Source organism: Hyaloscypha bicolor (genome assembly GCF_002865645.1).
Source record: "Hyaloscypha bicolor E unplaced genomic scaffold K444scaffold_16, whole genome shotgun sequence".
NCBI classification, from domain to species: Eukaryota; Fungi; Ascomycota; class Leotiomycetes; order Helotiales; family Hyaloscyphaceae; genus Hyaloscypha; species Hyaloscypha bicolor.
In genome coordinates, this window is record NW_020194518.1 from 494,591 (window position 1) to 511,160 (window position 16,570).

Consider the following 16,570-nt stretch of genomic DNA (forward strand, 5'->3'; position numbering starts at 1 on the left):
AACCTTTTTGTAAGATCGACGGAGGTGCCAAACTTCAATATCACTTCATTTCGGTGCATGAAGTCCCGCCGAAGGAATGTGTCTCCTGTCCATCCGATCTTTCACCTTTCTCTTCGGACCCCGGGCAGCTCTTATTAACAATTGACCTGCGGGTTCGAGACTAAATTTACCTTGCATCAACCGGCATGTTCAGCAATAAGAGAGCCGTTGACTGTCGCCAATTCACCTGCAGAGTTTGATTTTACCAACTTCACTCCGTTGGATCTCGATTGATAAGAGACCTCAAATGACCAATAGACTGCCTTTTTATCGGGAATTAACCAGTCTACAAACAGGGTATCATGTAATATTCAAATAATCGAAGTTCTCGCCTCGTTTTTCATCAATCATGCCTCGTCAAACATAGAAATGTAAGTATGCAAAACCTTAATCTGCTTCACCAAGATCTCCATCTAAACTATGCAATGATAAGCTGTGTCTCATGTTAGCATGAGATTGGAAGCCATTGGGCTAGTCAACTTACTTCAATCAGTCTGTCTGTCAAGGCTGTACACTGTCTTTCATGCTCATTTGTTGTATGGAAACTGGATGAGCGCCACAGACCACCAAACCCAATGCCGTCGAGCACATCCTCTAACATCTCGGCGGTATCTACGCCCCCAGAGAATTTTGGATTTGATGTCAGAGTTCTGAGCAATTGATGGGCGGCTTCAAGTGTGGCAGTGTTCTGGCATGAGACGAGAATATCGTCCAAAATGCGAACAACCGGCCCACAACTATTGGAATTTTTAGCATGTACTCCACATCGTGATAAGAAAGCACTTACAGATGAAGGACGACTGTGGGACGTTTCATGGCAATCCTGTTGAGCCAAAGTAGGCCGTGTAGTTGAACTGTGTCTTCCAGATAACGAAAGTCCACAATTCCAATGGCAGCATTGAGCAAGAGTTCTTTATCTTTCACCACTTGCAAGTCTATCATTTCCATAACATCCTCAGATGTTGCACCACTCGGAGCAGACGTCCAACCAGCAAGCCAAAGATTCTCCTTGGCCTCATCAGGCGTCATTGCTCGGGACATTAAAAGTCCAAGGTAGGGCAGACAGCTCATGTCTTTCGGGAATCTCATCTCTTGCAGAGCGTTGTAGCTAGTTATCTCAAGGAATGTTGACAATACTCGAATAGCCGTTCCCTTTGTGACAGAGTCTGTGAGGCCTTTTACCAACGAAGCACAAAGTGCAAAATGGAAATTCTCGATGTTGAAATGAATGCCGTAGATCTCGTCAAGCTGCAATGCAGCATCTTCAAGGGACAACCTGCCCTGTAGCAATGTTGGAACCATTCGGCCACCCTTGAATTCGCCGGAGGTAGCAATGTTATTCAAGACCGCGTCAAGAAACAAGGCTGTACAATTAAACAGCGCCAATGGGACCAGCCTAACGAGAGACAGGGCAAGCCAGAAGAGTTGCATCCCATATCGAGAAGCCGAAGGAAGTTTGTCCATCATTTTGGTCAGCGAGGTGACTATCGCTATGAGCATCTCGCTGTCGTTATCTTCCATAAATCTTCCAATGCTGTTTCTAAGAGCAACGAGAACCTGATACAGGAGATCGTCATCTACATCTTCTCGTGCCAGGCAGCCCATGACAGTGAATGCACGGGGTTGGATAGCAGGATTACTTTGGAATGCAGTGCTGGCTACCAAGCTCATCCATCTTGAGCGCCAGGCGTTGGACATATCGACCGACGCAGCGCCAAGGGTACTTATTTCAGAGAGAAGAACGGCAAGAGATTCTGTTGCCATCAACGTGGGTACACCAGAGTCTTGCAAAGTCGATGCAGGTACCACATCTCGACCAGGTATGTTGAAAAAGGATTCACTACGGGGTTCTGATATGGACAGGAGAAGGGTTTTAAGCCGTGCAAGCTTGTTCTCTTCCAAGGGGAACGTAGTGCATATCGCGTGAACTGTATTTACGAGCAAACGATTGACCATAAGTCTCACGTTCGTCGAGCCTGTGTTGGCCAGCATAGTGACAAGATGGAAGAGCTCTGGCAAGTACAGCTGGGATTGGACGCCGCTGTCAAATGAGTTTGAAAGGCACAAACGAAGCAGTACGCAAATTTCTGTCCAAACTGTGTTCTCTGGCAATTGCCTCGTAGGCCGTAACGAAGTCCGATTGAGGGATTTCCGGAGTCGGAAGAGCAGTTTGCCGCGAATGGTAATGGTGCCAAGAGAAGTAATGATGGACCCAAGGACCTCGGTTCGTTCATCATCGAGACCAAAGCCCAAAGCAGCTTTGACAGCTTCCTCCAAGAAGATGTCCGTGTAAATCTCATCTCTACTGATCGCGGGCCAGACGCACTGCTCAAGGGTGGTACCGAGGGCCACGTCCGAGATCGCGACATCGATGAGTTTTCGGAATATGGCTGCAACTTTCTCTCTCGCCTTGTCACCGTCCGAGTCTGTCGGGATTAAACTTGTCCGGAGACCAGGCAGCCACGGGGCCATATACGTTAGGCTCAAAGGTCGCTGGCCATATGGGAAGCTCTCCCAGCCCACAAAAAACTCGTTGAGAAAATCAGCTGTAAGTTGAGGCTCAGAGAGAGCAAGCTGCCTGCTGACGTTGACGATGAAGTGTGATGGGTTCAAAGGTACACACAGTTCTGCAGCCATTAGTATAAGGAAACGACCATTCAGGGATTCCTACCTTTGGCACTTAGAAATTTTGAGTCTGCTGCGAATTTGAAGGCACGACAGAGGGCGCAAAGTAGATTGTAGGAAGCCAACCGAAGGACCCGGTCTGCACTGGCCATATTGGTCAAAGCAATGTTCAACAGGGTCCCCGGGACATCTTGGGGCCGAACAAGTCGTTCAAAAGACTTCAAGGTTCTCAGCTCTTTGCCATATTTGGCCTTGGCTCCACGGATCGCTTGTAGGACGTCGGGTTTTCTTGGACTCGTAAAGTACATTACAATCTTTCCATTCTCTGTTCGAAGCCCAAAGGCTGAGTCATCTTCAGTTTGAATGGAAGTTGGCGCCTCGTCAACCTCTGAAAGGCGGAATATGTCGTTGACAGTGGCATGTAGCCTCAGACCGGGCACTACCTCCTGTTTCTTTGTCGTTGTAACTTGCACAAACTGGCTTCCAACCTTAATGACCACTTCAATCTTTCCTTTCGTCTTCGAGAGCCTAGTAATGGGCTGGAAAACATATCGCGTGTCAGTGACAACGCTGATCGTCTCCTTCGGAAGGTGTAATTGACTGAGATGAAAATGTGCTTGGAGGTCTTGTAGACTACCAATCAAATGATAGTCCACGTTCTTGGGATGGAAGGCGCTATTTTCGCTCTTAGCAGAAAGGCGTAAAATCCGACGGAAGCATTTCCTGAACATTAAATTAATATTCGCGCGAATGAAAGATGTCAAACACCCTGCTTACCTGAAAGCGCTGTTCATGTTGTATACGTAGACTCTCGACAACTGCTTTGACAGCTCTGACGGAGTCAAGAGGTCTAGTTTTCGGAATAGTGCATCCTGAGGTTCATTTTGGCCATTGTAGCACGTCGCATCGATCAGAATACCAAATGGACGGTGCCACATACGGCTTGCAATCTACGAGGATTAGCGTATGAGATTGATCCCCAAAATCAACGAAGGTTACCTTCAGATATCCAAAAAGGAGAAGTTCATAGTCTGCAGATTCCGTGTCAATATTTCGCAGTATGATACAGATCATCGGCAAGCCGTCCTGTATCAGGTCAGAAAAGAACCTCAAAAATGCCAAGCAGGTGTACCTTGCTTTCACCACCATCATAAACGGCGCGGGTTGAGACGAGAGATTCCGTATTTCTACCGGCGTTGCGGAGCATGAAATGTTGAAAACGTGAATAAGAAGGAGGGCTGTTTGATGAAATAGCAGGTCGATTCCAGGAGACATCCATGGGCGGAGGACCAAGGTTAGTAATAAGCTTCCGAAGGGCCTCCAGGATCGGAATTTGACTGTTGGTGACTTCTACAATGGAGCGAAGGGCACCCTTTCTCTCTCGAAGGACAATCTTTTGACGGACGTGGTCCCAGTGGTCGTAAAGGAATCGATGCAGAGCAACGCAAGAACCAAAGTCAAAAGACTCGGATTCAATGGCGGGATCAGGTACGTTTGGTGGAACCTATTTTATTTAGATGCAAACACAACTAAGGGGAAGAGAGGGAAACAAACCGATATTTCTCGCAGGAATGTGGTGACACGATAGATGTTCTGGGTTAGAAAGTCATTCAGAGGGAACATGTAGGGTTCCTTTGCGCCAAAGAGCACATTATTTGCCAGATTTTGAACCACCTTGGCGATGAGAAGTAGGCCACGACGCATTTCCTTGGAAGGGGCAGATGTAATGAGTCCTTCAGCATCCGGTGCTACGATAGCAGGACAGAAGAACCGGAGGAAAATAAAGGCCCCCACTGCCGTGAACTTGGCTTCCGGAAACCGCTTCATCACAGCGGTAGAGATCTGCAAACCTATTAGTGCTCAAACACGAAGTTTGATGACAACAGGGAACTCACGATACTACATATTTTCCGAAAGGAAACAGGGATCTGCGCAGCTGAATTGCAAATATCATCGATGAAGACTTTTGTCACCACACGAAGCTGAAGAGCATTTTTCTGAAGCTCTTCTGCGGATGTGGTTCGTGCAGGGTCAAGCTCAAGGTCAAGATCTTTGGATGTGAGTACGAGACGCTCTAAGACTTTTTGCAAAGTCGCTTTGAGATACGCTGCCCCTTTCCACTTCGCGTAAACTGATAGCATTTTGGTTGCCACGCAGTTTCTCCTGAGAAGCTCGGCTTCGTTTTCTTGTCACAATTAGCATCCTCCACAATATTACTAAATCAGGTTCCACTCACCCGTCTCTTCAACTTCGTGATCAATCAAAGCCTCTAATAATACGAAGCCGAGCCCTCTAGAATCGAATATATTGAGCAGTGATATTGTCATCTCATCCACTTCGGAACTTGGGCAAGCGTCACAAAGTGCAATTGTCAAGGCCATATCAGTTGTTAGAAGCTTGGTTTTGGTTAGCGAAGTTCATGGTGCTGTCTCAGACCAGGCTCACCTCGAGAAGCTCGTCGTATTTCTCATTGACAGCCGCATCTGATAGATTGTTGAACTCGGTACCCTGGATTAATATATTGCACAAAACTTTAACAAAGGCCGTTCTGATATCGAGATCTTCATGGTATCCGATGCCCAACGAATGCTTGAGACCTACATCGATATTGGCGCTCAGAAGATTCGAAAGCGCGCTGATGGCCAGTTCGGGAGTTGTCATGGACTCCTCACTAATTGTGACCGTCAGTCGTACCTCATTCCTCCCAATATCGGCCGTTTCATAGTTCAGCAAAGAGAGAAATCGGTTGAAATATGTGTGGAACATCTGGGACTTGAGGTCACTGGTATCAGCGTCAGTCTGCCCTTCTGCGGGTTGAAGAGGCAGCCGGTATGTCAGATCGGCTAGAGCCTTCAGACATGCTCTATCCAGATCTTTCTGAAGTCTGAGAATCTCGTCAACACGAGCACCGGCGGAGACAACAGCATCCTTTGGAGATCCTGGGCGAGCGATCCAACCAAAGATGACCTCCAGCAACTGATTTCTAATACGAACATCGTGTCTCAAGTTCAGTAGCTCTTTCTTCTGGGTGACTGTTTCGCACAACTGGCAGATTTTGATCTTGACCCTCAGGATGCTCGCGCTTTCTGCCATCTCATCCAGGAATTTGGCGAAGTTCAGCGTAAGGGCACCCACATCAATAGATAACGCGGCTCCTGTCTCCGCTGGGCCACCAAGTCTCTCCACAATGCTCTTCAAAAGAGCGGCTGCCTGTTCAGCAAAGGTGACACGGGATTCGATGGACGATGAGGTACAAGTCCTGGGGCTGTCGAACAAAACTCCGAGTTCTGATTCAAGGGCCTCAAATAACGGTAGGTATAGCGATGGAGACAGCTCTGTAGAAAGGGTCTCTCTAGTAGCCTCTCGTATCCTGACGTTGTTGCTTGCCAATAGTTGAATGCTTTGCTTCATGTATCTAACAAGGATGGTATCATCGTAGCTACCAGGTGAGAGTCTGTCGATCCATCTAAGACCAGCCAGGCCAGGCTCTTCAGGAGCAAGAGCTTGATTTGAAATGCAAGAGCCTCCGAGTGAAGCGAGAAAGCCAGAGTAATTACGCCATTCGACAAGCGATCTTTCGTCGAGCGTATCGGCGGAACGAGAGAATATTTGTTTCGACAGTTTGAGCCAATCGTCGAAGACGGTCTCCCAAGCAGTCAGAATGCCAGCAGTAGGAAGTTGCATCTGCCTGAGCAAGCCTCGAACCCGCTTCTGAAATGCCACAAGCCCAGTAAACCGGAACTCTCTTGTTGAAATTTCAAGATATATGTCCATATTGCGAAGAGTGGGGATTAGTGCCTTATTCGTTTCGGTTGACTCACTCACGAGGCGAGCCTCTTCGCAGAAAAGCGATATGCATTTGGTGACCACTTGGCATACCGAAATGTCCGTGGAGCAGAGCGACACCAAAAATGCGGTCTCGAGTTTGGTACATGCAACTGCGCGCTCGGGCATGTCTTCAGTGATCTCTGTTAATTCCTGCGTTCCAAAGTCAGTATCCTAGAATGTATTTTCCCTTTGCAAAGCGATTTGAATTAATGTGTAGGAGAGCGGAGAATAAGGAATCACTGACAGCCACTGTCCTCAAAAGAGCCAACCGCGATTCTAAGTAATCATGGATAAAACTAAGGGTTGGCTTTTCGTCTTCGCTCAGATTAATCAATTTTTCGCAGACTGTTATAAGCACGATCGAACTATGTGATGCATCTAGTCATTAGCAAAGTCTGTTTACTGGAAGATGACACAAGTTATATGCAATACAGAGGAAGATTATACCAAGAAGATCGCGCCTTGGTTCGAAGTTGTTGCCGTGGCGTATGACTTTCTTGCACTTTCTTGTCTTCCTTCAAGGTCCTTTGGGAAATGCTCAAAGATTTGTGCTTGAAATCATGATGGACTATTGACTGAAATATTTTGGACTTACGTGGATTTCCAGAAGTTATACTTTGAAGGTCGAGGGCCTAGACTCTGGCCTTTTTGCAGTAATGGACCAGAGCATTCGGTCATGATTTTGCGAGCAACCGCATTGGTGAGAAATCTGATCTGATCATCGTCTGTGATCAGATACGTTGTGAACGATGCGAAAATGTCCTCATAGAAAAGGATAAAATCATCGTTATCATTTGGTGCGCCATTGAAGAGGGTGAGTGGAGACGCATCTAAGAACGCGAGAATACTGTAGATCATGTCTGTGGAGCCGGCCATCTGAAGTGGCTTAAGGGGTGTAAATTGTTCATTAGGGTAGGAGTTCCGCCGCTCTGAAGAAGTGGCCTATTCAAAGTGAGCAGAATTCCGGTAGGTGGCTCAAGACATACCTTCAGCTGCGCTCGAACAAACTCTGCGACCTTTGCAAATAATGGTTGATACTCCCCAGCATTAGATTGCCTAGCAAAGTGAGAGCACGATGAGATGACAGTGATTTTGAAGTCTTGCGGTGCGCTGGGAGCCAAACAAAGGGGTGCTAAGCTTTCCACACATGCTTCAAAATTGAGATGGGCCAGACTGACGAAAGCCGCCGTCATGAGAGCACTGTCAATGTTCGATGTGTCCATTCCGGGGGTATATCTCCTGAAAACGGCTTCCCTCACCTCTTCTTGCACATCCAGAGCAAAGCTAAGAAGCGCTGCATCGCTGTCGAGGGGAAAGTGCCTGGCAGCTCGTAGAACAGAAGTCAAACAGTAGATAGCTGTTTCATTCCTGTTCCTCAAAGATTTCCTCAGCATCTCTAGAAAAGAAACCTTTTTAGAGATGCTGCTGCTCTTGACGTCTCGCATGTTGCTTGCAACCTCGAAGACGTCAGGTAACAAAAAGAGCAAGGAGGTTTGGAAGGGGAATAGAAGGGCCTTTCTTCTCCCTCCATCAAACATAGTATTGGTCATATCGAACAATGTTTCAGCACCGCCATCCAATCTTTTATGCAGCGAGTGAAGATCTATAAACTCTTCAGGGTTGCGTTCAAGCCATCTGGTGATCAATAAGGGCAACACTATTGCAACCGTGGTCTGAAACGCTTTGCGAAGATGCAGGAAACTGCCACATAGCTCCTGAATGACCACACTTAATTTGCGACTGTCGACCCAGAAAGATGAGATGAGCCGAAGCGTGATCAGTGCGCTCCTATCGTCGTCATTCATAACGTTTGACTGAACTAGGCTTCCCGCTGGTTGGTGGGCCGCCTGTTGGAGCGAGGTCTTCAAGTAATCGAGGACTCGAGCCCAGTTTGAACAAGAGACGTACTCTAGGATCCCCCGAGTATACGCTTCGATAGCTTCGGATTTATCGAGGAGCAGCTTGGAGACATCAGCCCCGTTGAGATGCCCATTTGCAGAAGTTGTGCTCTCCAGTCCCAATCGATCGCCCCCGGGGATTCCTTTGAATGCATCGTCCAGGATATTGGAGGCAGGAAGGACGTAACTTTCAGAAACCGGCCTGGAAAACAACTTGATGGCGTCGATCAACCTCCTCACCACGTCATCAGTCAAAGGTTCTGGTGCGGTGTTCCGTGCAAGGAGTTTGTTTCGCGATGCTCGCCTCTTCTGACCATAGTGTTCATCAGGGGCCACGGTTTTCTTCGACGAGTCCTCCGACCCAGAGCTTTCAGAATCGGAGCTCTGCACATGGTGTCGCCCTTTGCCAGGCCTCGAGGCATTCACGCTCGCCCAATGCGTAGAACAGCACTCTGCCAGAAGTTCTACGACATATATCTCAGAGTGTAGAACATGAATCGGATGCGACTGAACGCCTTTATAGGGCTTGGCTAGATCTTCGAGCAATTGAACAAGTGTTTCGACCACAATCCCAATGCAGGAAGCGCTAACGCCAACGAGAGTTGCGCGGGTGAGGACGACAATTTCATCGCGGTTGAAATCATTCAAGGGAGAGCCGGTACGGTGGGGTAACTGAATATGTAACGCATTAGCATTTGAAGGCTTGGGTGGACGAGGGAAGCTTGCTCTTGTTGTAAGCCGATCCACCAGAGTGACGACCAGGCTCGAGTCTCCATTCATGACTAGAAAAGGGATCTGGCCGTTCTGCCAACCCTCTCAGAGACTGCCGGACATGCGGGTGTTCTTTTACTCATATGGATCTGTTCTCGACTGTGCCCGAGGTCGAGAGCTTATGCTGGAATCCTTTTGGGGAGGTCTTGGGCATAGCCTGCGTTTACCTGAGAGTGTGGCCGGGTTAGTTGTAGGCCACCGCAAAAGCTATTCTCTTCGGCGTCCTCGTCGTGGTGGATTTGAACATTTGGACTGCAAACGTCGAGGCACACAAGACGGGACCTGTCTCGCGTGGGCAGGTGTGGGGTGTCAAGACCCCTGTCTTAGTCGCTCCGGGGTTTTCGCGGCCGCAGAAACACAGCAGCATAAAGTACGTACCTTAGAAGCTCACTAATGTATAAGGGAATCTCGAAGTGAGATTCTTGGACAGTGGGGCGGGCGGGTTTTCAATATTTTAATTTTTTTTGTCTTTTCCAAATTTTCAGTCCGACTATTCTACAATGACATGCACAGTGCAAGGATGTGATATTAAATCCGCCATTCGCAACGCCCTGTCTTAGCCAGTTTTGTATTAGCAAATATCGAACATTGGCTCACCGGCCACGATACTGTCCGTGGGACGAGTCTCGTTGTGCTCTGTATGAATCTCCATTTTCTCCTCTATATGAGTCCCCTGATCGTCGACGATCATCACCATATACCGGAGGGCCACGGCCCGGCGCGTTATAGCCATGAGACTGGGGTTGTGGGTAGCCTGGGGGCGGTTGTGCATGTCCTCTTCCATAAGATCCATAGGTGCCAGGGGGTGGTGGGGGAGGGCCACGCGCAAAACCACCAGTGCCTGGAGGAGGGGGTTGCCAGCCAGGAGGAGGGACAGGGAAGGGATTTTGATTGTAGCCATTTTGAGAGCCGCGCGGTTGTTGTTGGGATGAATATTGGCTCGACGATGCATAGTTGAACGAGTTACGGCCACGACCATCCCCTTGCAGCGGAACACCACCGTGCTGACGACCACTTCTTGCTGCTTTTCCCTTCGTCGTCTCGATGTCACTCGCTGTCAGCGCCGGAGGCGGAAATGAAATGCCCTTCAGTAGCATAGACTTGTGAATAAAGTTCGACTTTGGCATCTCATAATGGACGCTGTGGTGATCCCGTTAGCAGAAACTAGGCCGTGAACGAAGTAGGGGCTACTTTACCTGATGGAGCGATCATCATCCAAACTGGGCATCAATCCACTGGTCAGAGGGAAAGCCAAGGAGCTGTGAGGGAGATGTGCTTCGTTCTTGGTAACTTTTCCTGTAAGGCCTTGGCTGACTCTGGGGTTTAATTTGAAATGGGGGTCTCCTTGTTTCTTTGAATAGAAGTTCGTGGCAATTTCGCTATAAAGTGCCTCGTGCGCTTCAGCAACAAGAAGGACATCTTTGCCCACGCCATTACGAGCTGCGACGTCTGGTGCCAACAACGGGTATTTCTTTGCCATTGCGTCGAGCAAACGTTTCGAGTCGATGAATGGCAGAAGAGCAACACCTTGCCAGGCAAACTTTTTCCCGTTAAGATCGACGATGAAATCTTCAGGGTAGAAATCAATAATCTCGCTGTCAGGGTTGGTCATAAGGTCGTGGAAAACTTCTGGAATGGCCTGTCTGGAAGCCGCTGGGAGGACACCCATCAGTTGTTCGAAAGGCTTGAAGATCTGTCCCTTTTCGAAAGAGATCTTCATTTCCGCAATATTGTTGAAGTCTGCAGCAAAGGGGGCGTAGTGATACGGGTAGTACCAATCCCATGATGGGCAGCCTTGAAAGTAGTAGAGCAACACCCAAGCGAGTCCCTCAACATAAGCTCTGGCGACTTTGTGGCGGAATTCGACATCTTTGGGGTCAACATGAAACTTTTGCTCGTAATACCTGTCGGCATAACCTTCGTCCCATAGTCGTACGGTATCAACTGGAGGCTCATCGCTTGGAGTCTGTGGTGTACCAGGCTGTGGTGTGTTGCGTCCCGGAGTGCTGCTGTCGTCGTCCTCTAAGAATTCCGCCTTTCGCTTTCCCAATGCCGAGGCAGGTGATTCAGTAAAGCTGTCGTCATTGGCTCCCTCCATGTTGTCCTCCGCTGATGATTTCCCATTGATTTGACTCTTCAGAGCTGCCGCAGCACTCTTGTTTGCGAGGTTCGCCTTGTAAATAGCGCCTCGGTTGACAACCATATCGTGGGTCATTGTCTTTGCTTCCTTGGTAATGTTGCCCGGAGCAAATAATGGTAGACCGACAGGACCATCGTCTTTGGGAGGCCTGTTATTCTGTCTCCCGTTGGAAGGAGAGTCCTGGTATCCACCCCCGCGACCTCCTCGGCCACCACGGCTACTGTCTTGTAGCTTGCGGCGCTTTGCGTTAGCTTCTCGTTTATCTTCCGTCTGCTTTCTTCGACGAAAAATCGCATCTTCTTGCTTGGCCAAGCCATCAAGAATGAATTGGGCTCTCTCAAGGTCAACGTGCCCATCCTTGGTGAGGTAGCCTCCCATGAAAGGTATATTATCACGCCAAATGGCAATGAGTGTGTCAATTCCGTTCTCTCGAATTTCGAGACTAGGAAGATGTGGAAGAAAGTCATTTCCGACAAAGAAACACATGAAAACCCAATCGTCAATGGCCCTTTCTAGATCGAATCTGAAAGGCTGGCTTGGAACATATAGCTCGGCTGCCAGGTATTCTCTAAGAATGGAGACGTGGAGCCAGATGAAAGGCTTGAGTGGCGGTGCACTATCCTTTTCATCGTACTCTCCATCCTTTACCTTTGCTTGGCCGGTACATTCTCTTGCCTCATGTCCAGCCTGGCCACACAAACGGCAAACCCGGGGTTTTGAATCTTGGGCGAACACATCTTCTCGAAGAACACGGAAATGAGGTTCGTGAGTACCTAAGCCTAACATGATCAAGTCGGCATCTAAGCCATAGATTACATGTCTAGTATTTGGATCATGCTCGGGCGAAGATCGTTGAGATCTAATGAATTCCATGATTTTGTGTTCTCCCTCGCCGGGGACTGTTGAGTCAGAGATGATGACTTTCATCTTTGCCCAAGCGGGATCGGTATTCAGCTTGTAGGCGATCCAGTATCTCAGACTTGCAGCCAGGATGTCCATGAAGGGTGTGCCTGGCGTGATTTCATTCGAGTCCCAGGCTTTCTTGACTTCTGGTTCTTCGATATGGCCGCCTTGCGACTTCAACATCTTCAGCAACTCAATTTTGTCTTCTTCTTTCTCCTTTGCTTCTTGTGCAGAACGGAACCGTCGAGAACGCTGTTGGTTCATCTTGGCGCGTGGAGCGACACCATCGATAGCTATCATCAGTAATTTTCTGGGGCGGACCATGTTAACGACGCGATCGGTGTATTTGAAAATCGCCATCATCATCTCCTCTTCGTCTTTGGGGGGGGGCCTGTCTTCGGGGTGGGAGCAGGGATGGACGATGCCGTTCATATCAAGGTACAGGTTGTCGAACTCCTCCCCATTGGGATTCGGTCCTCTGGTGTCGATTGGAATTTCTTGGCCATCGATCTCTCGAGTCTGCTCTTCGATGACAGGGCTTATGATTTTGGGCTGAATGCGTTAGCTTTGCAAGTTGGTATTGTGAGAATGGAGCAGACTTACATATTTCTGGCTAAGCCAGCGAAACAGGGCTATAGATTGACAGGGTCAGTAGTCTTTCGTCAAGAGCAGATGAAAGTATGGCGCACCTGGGACACCCATGATGGTCTGCGCTGGGTCTTGAGTCGAATAGGCAGGCTGTAGGCTGCAGGTTCTCTAACGAAACAACAGTCGTACACTGCCTTGTTGGTGGACCAACGGACAAAGATGTGTGGGTGGTTACGATCGCAATACTATACCGCATGGGCGGTTTCTTTGTTCTGGAATGTAAATCGATGTTGGGTTAATGGTAACTGAAAGAAAGGCGAATGAGCTTTGAAGGCAAAAGAGAGGCTCGTTCCTGCTGGAAATACACACGAGTCTAACCTTGTTGGGACTAGTTTCGGTGGTCGGGGTTCCAACTCCAATCCTTGGAGCACAATACTTTTGAAGATGATCGTATGTGACTAGATTATATAGCGTTATAAGCATTTATGTCTCTGAAATTCAAATGAGGTGGTGATCTCTGTTTTTTCCATTAGCTCCCAAGTTTGTGTTGCCAAATTCTGTTTTTGGCTTGGACGTCCTCGACTGTGGAATAAAATTATCCAGGGCCACGAAAGCAACTTCAACACCATTCGTACATTCCAAGTCGACCTTCTTCCACCCTCAAACTATGACTCGACACCAATGGCAAAAGCTTTACACGCCGTAGGAAACCATGTTTGCTATCTCGGGAAAGCCGGCGCAGCAATCAGTGGGAGATACGATCCAGGTGAACTTCTAGGTCCTAGAGACCTCAACGCTCATAGTCTCTGACACAACACTAGGTGCTTGCTGGGCGACTGGGGACTGCTCAGTTACTCGAAGATAGGAGGGCATCTATCGCTGGCATTCGCAGTCTTGCTAAACAATACCCCGCCTCAGGAAAGTTACGATCCATCCACGGTCGTGGACCGAATTTATTGGACCCATGCTAACTTTGAAAGCAGTCGCCTCAAGTGCCTTGAGAGGACTGATAGCAGGGTTGAGTAAAGATGGCGAAGATGTCGACACAGTCAAAGTCACCTTGGAGACACTATTGATGCTCTTCAACCCCGACGAGAACAGCCCTGAGGCATCGGAAGAATTGGCACTTTGGATCGCGGACGAGTTCACACAACGTCAGGAAAACATCAATCTATTGTTAGATTTCTTAGACACAAACGACTTTTATTCTCGCCTCTACTCGTTGCAACTCCTCTCTGCTATACTATCTTCTCGAACCGAACGAACAGAAGAATGTATTTTTACGGCACCTTTAGGAATCTCCAGGCTCGTGGCGGTGCTGAATGACAAGAGAGATGCTATACGAAATGAGGGTCTGAGTTTGCTTACATACCTCACCCCTAGCTCTACAGAATTGCAGAAACGGGTTGCTTTTGAAGATGCCTTCGAAAGAATTTTCAATATTATTAAGTCCGAGGGGTCTCTCTTACACGGCGACAGGATAGTGGAAGACTGTCTAATTCTTCTCGCCAATCTCCTACGATTCAATGTGTCCAATCAGTCATTCTTCAGAGAAGCGGGCTGTGTGCCCAGGGTCGCACGAATGCTGAACGACACGCTCAGAGAGCAGGGCAGTGAACCTGAAGTTGCCGAGTGGGCGAAGCTCCAGAGGAACAGGAATATTTACGCATTGTTGGCTGTGTTAAGATTGTTCCTTGTTACCGGTGGAGTTGGTACCCAAGCCAATCAAGCGTCATTCTGGCAATATGGTGTCTTGAATCAGGTCCTTCAATTAGCCTTCAACCGCGCGACGGAGATGCAAATAAAAGCCGAGGTATGCACAAAGAGGTCTTTGGGACGAAATGTTCTAGTTGCTCATTCTGTAATAGGCTTTGACAACATGCGCGGACTTGATTCGAGGCAATCCGAGTATTCAAGAGCAATTCGCACAGCTCAAGGTCACTTCAGTGCTTGACGAGCCTCTTGATGAAGGAAACCAGGCTGTTCAACAGAATGGAATTCCACAAGTCTATGTGATCGACGGACTCCTTGACCTCACCCTGAGCGTTCCATTATTGGCCGCGTTCGATTCACGCCTTGCGGCTTGCGAGTGTATCAAAGCCTATTTCTACAATCATCCCGTGATTCGAAAGCATTTTTTGCGCCGCGCAATCGAGGGCCATACTTCTGGCGCAGATGAGACTGCAAATGTGCTAACAACTCTTTTACAGCCACTGGACAGTCAAGTTTCGGTTGATCCATATCGATCTTGGTTTGCGGCTGTAATTCTATTTCACCTGATATTTGAAGACGCAAATGGGAAGAGTCTAGCTATGAGTGTCACTGAGGGAGATTCGTCACAAGGCGAAGATGTAGTGACGTGTATTCAAACCTTGACCGAGAACCTTCTGAATGGGATTCAGAAAAACGTTGATGAACGGATACTCGTGGCATATCTCATGCTGCTCTGCGGATGGCTTTTTGAAGATCCCGATGGAGTCAACGACTTTTTGGGCGAGGGCAGCAACATCCAAAGTTTGGTACAAACGGTGTTACGTCCAGCTGGCGATGGAGTGACCGTCCAAGGCCTCTGCGCTATGCTCTTAGGGATTGTCTACGAGTTCTCAACTAAAGACTCACCGGTTCCTCGAGCAACGATCCATCCAATTCTTGCCTCGCAAATGGGCCGAGACCAATACATCGACCGCTTGACGAAGTTCCGAAGCCACCCCTTGGTGCGAGATTTTGAGGTTCTGCCTCAAAAACTTAGTGTTGCACCTCCTGGCGGTCTCCCTGACGTCTTTTTTGACAAAACTTTTGTTGATTTTGTCAAGGATAACTTCAGTCGTTTGCTTCGTGCAATTGATCGCGATCCTGGAATGGAGATACCAGTCATTGCAAACGGCGTACAGAAAGGCATTTCTCGCGAAATGGTGGACTCGTTGCGATCCCAGCTTGAGGAGAAAGAGAAGGCACTCCAAAAATCCGAGGAGGAACTCCTTTCCCGGAGCCGGCAGCTGGGGCAGGAGCAGGCTGACCACCGAAGGGCTAAAGAGACTTCTGCTATGGAGCTTGGAAAGATTAAGCAAGTGAACGAAGCGCTGCACCGTCATCACGAGGACGACATGACGTACGTGCGACCCGTTTCATCAAGTGCCATGGCGCTGACAAGAAGTAGTAAATTGCGTGCTGAACAGAGTCGGATGGCTCAAGATCATCAGAGGCAGCTTGAGCATGTTCGGAAGACCGCGGAAGCCAATGCCGACCGAACACGCAAACGGTTGGAGGCTGAGATTGCAGATCTTCAGAGCCACCTCAACAAATCAGAAGCTGATCTTGCAAAGGTAAAGAAGCCCCAAGGTTCTTTGTATACCATTCCTTACGTTGCGTAGGCGAACAAAAACCACGTGCAAGATCTCCAAACGGCACATGACGAATACACAGCGGATAAAGCTGAACAAGCAGCTCGTTTGCAGAGGGCAGAAGAGAAAGCCAAAGACTTCGAAAATAGACGCGAGGCCGCAACTGCCAAGGCCAGAAAGGCTGAAATGTCTCTAGCGGAGATGGAAAAGGAAAAACAAGCTGTGCAGGGCGAGCTCGATGACCTCCTCATGGTATTTTCCGATTTAGAGGGCAAGGTGACCAAATACAAGGAAAAATTAAAGGCGCTGGGGGCGGTTATTTCTGATGACGAAGAAGAGGATGAAGATGAAGAAGAGGACGACGTAGACTGAGAGATCGAGGGATCAGCAATCTGTAAAACACTTGTCAATATAGCACAGCGAGGCGTCAAGAATAA

General features: G+C 48.5%; 3 protein-coding genes across 3 annotated transcripts; 1 reads left to right on the forward strand and 2 right to left on the reverse strand.

The window, feature by feature from the left end:
- Window positions 1-170: 170 nt before the first annotated feature.
- Window positions 171-9,419, reverse strand: K444DRAFT_553147 (uncharacterized protein). The gene is made up of 15 exons (XM_024876607.1): window positions 9,117-9,419; window positions 7,479-9,062; window positions 7,088-7,434; window positions 6,737-6,857; window positions 5,110-6,642; window positions 4,901-5,060; window positions 4,560-4,849; window positions 4,219-4,506; window positions 3,797-4,168; window positions 3,664-3,750; window positions 3,442-3,614; window positions 2,711-3,387; window positions 827-2,666; window positions 524-776; window positions 171-472 (listed from the first exon to the last, which is right to left on the reverse strand). The coding sequence occupies exons 1-15, from the start codon at window positions 9,168-9,170 to the stop codon at window positions 458-460; spliced, it is 7,794 nt and encodes a 2,597-aa protein (XP_024742190.1). The 5' UTR covers window positions 9,171-9,419; the 3' UTR covers window positions 171-457.
- A 177-nt stretch (window positions 9,420-9,596) lies between these two features.
- K444DRAFT_176649 (uncharacterized protein) lies at window positions 9,597-10,583 on the reverse strand. The gene has a single exon (XM_024870778.1). The coding sequence runs from the start codon at window positions 10,286-10,288 to the stop codon at window positions 9,755-9,757; it is 534 nt and encodes a 177-aa protein (XP_024742191.1). The 5' UTR covers window positions 10,289-10,583; the 3' UTR covers window positions 9,597-9,754.
- A 2,668-nt stretch (window positions 10,584-13,251) lies between these two features.
- K444DRAFT_607848 (uncharacterized protein) lies at window positions 13,252-16,565 on the forward strand. The gene is made up of 6 exons (XM_024879253.1): window positions 13,252-13,558; window positions 13,614-13,707; window positions 13,773-14,605; window positions 14,661-15,901; window positions 15,950-16,115; window positions 16,164-16,565. The coding sequence occupies exons 1-6, from the start codon at window positions 13,505-13,507 to the stop codon at window positions 16,503-16,505; spliced, it is 2,730 nt and encodes a 909-aa protein (XP_024742192.1). The 5' UTR covers window positions 13,252-13,504; the 3' UTR covers window positions 16,506-16,565.
- The last annotated feature ends 5 nt before the right edge of the window (window positions 16,566-16,570 follow it).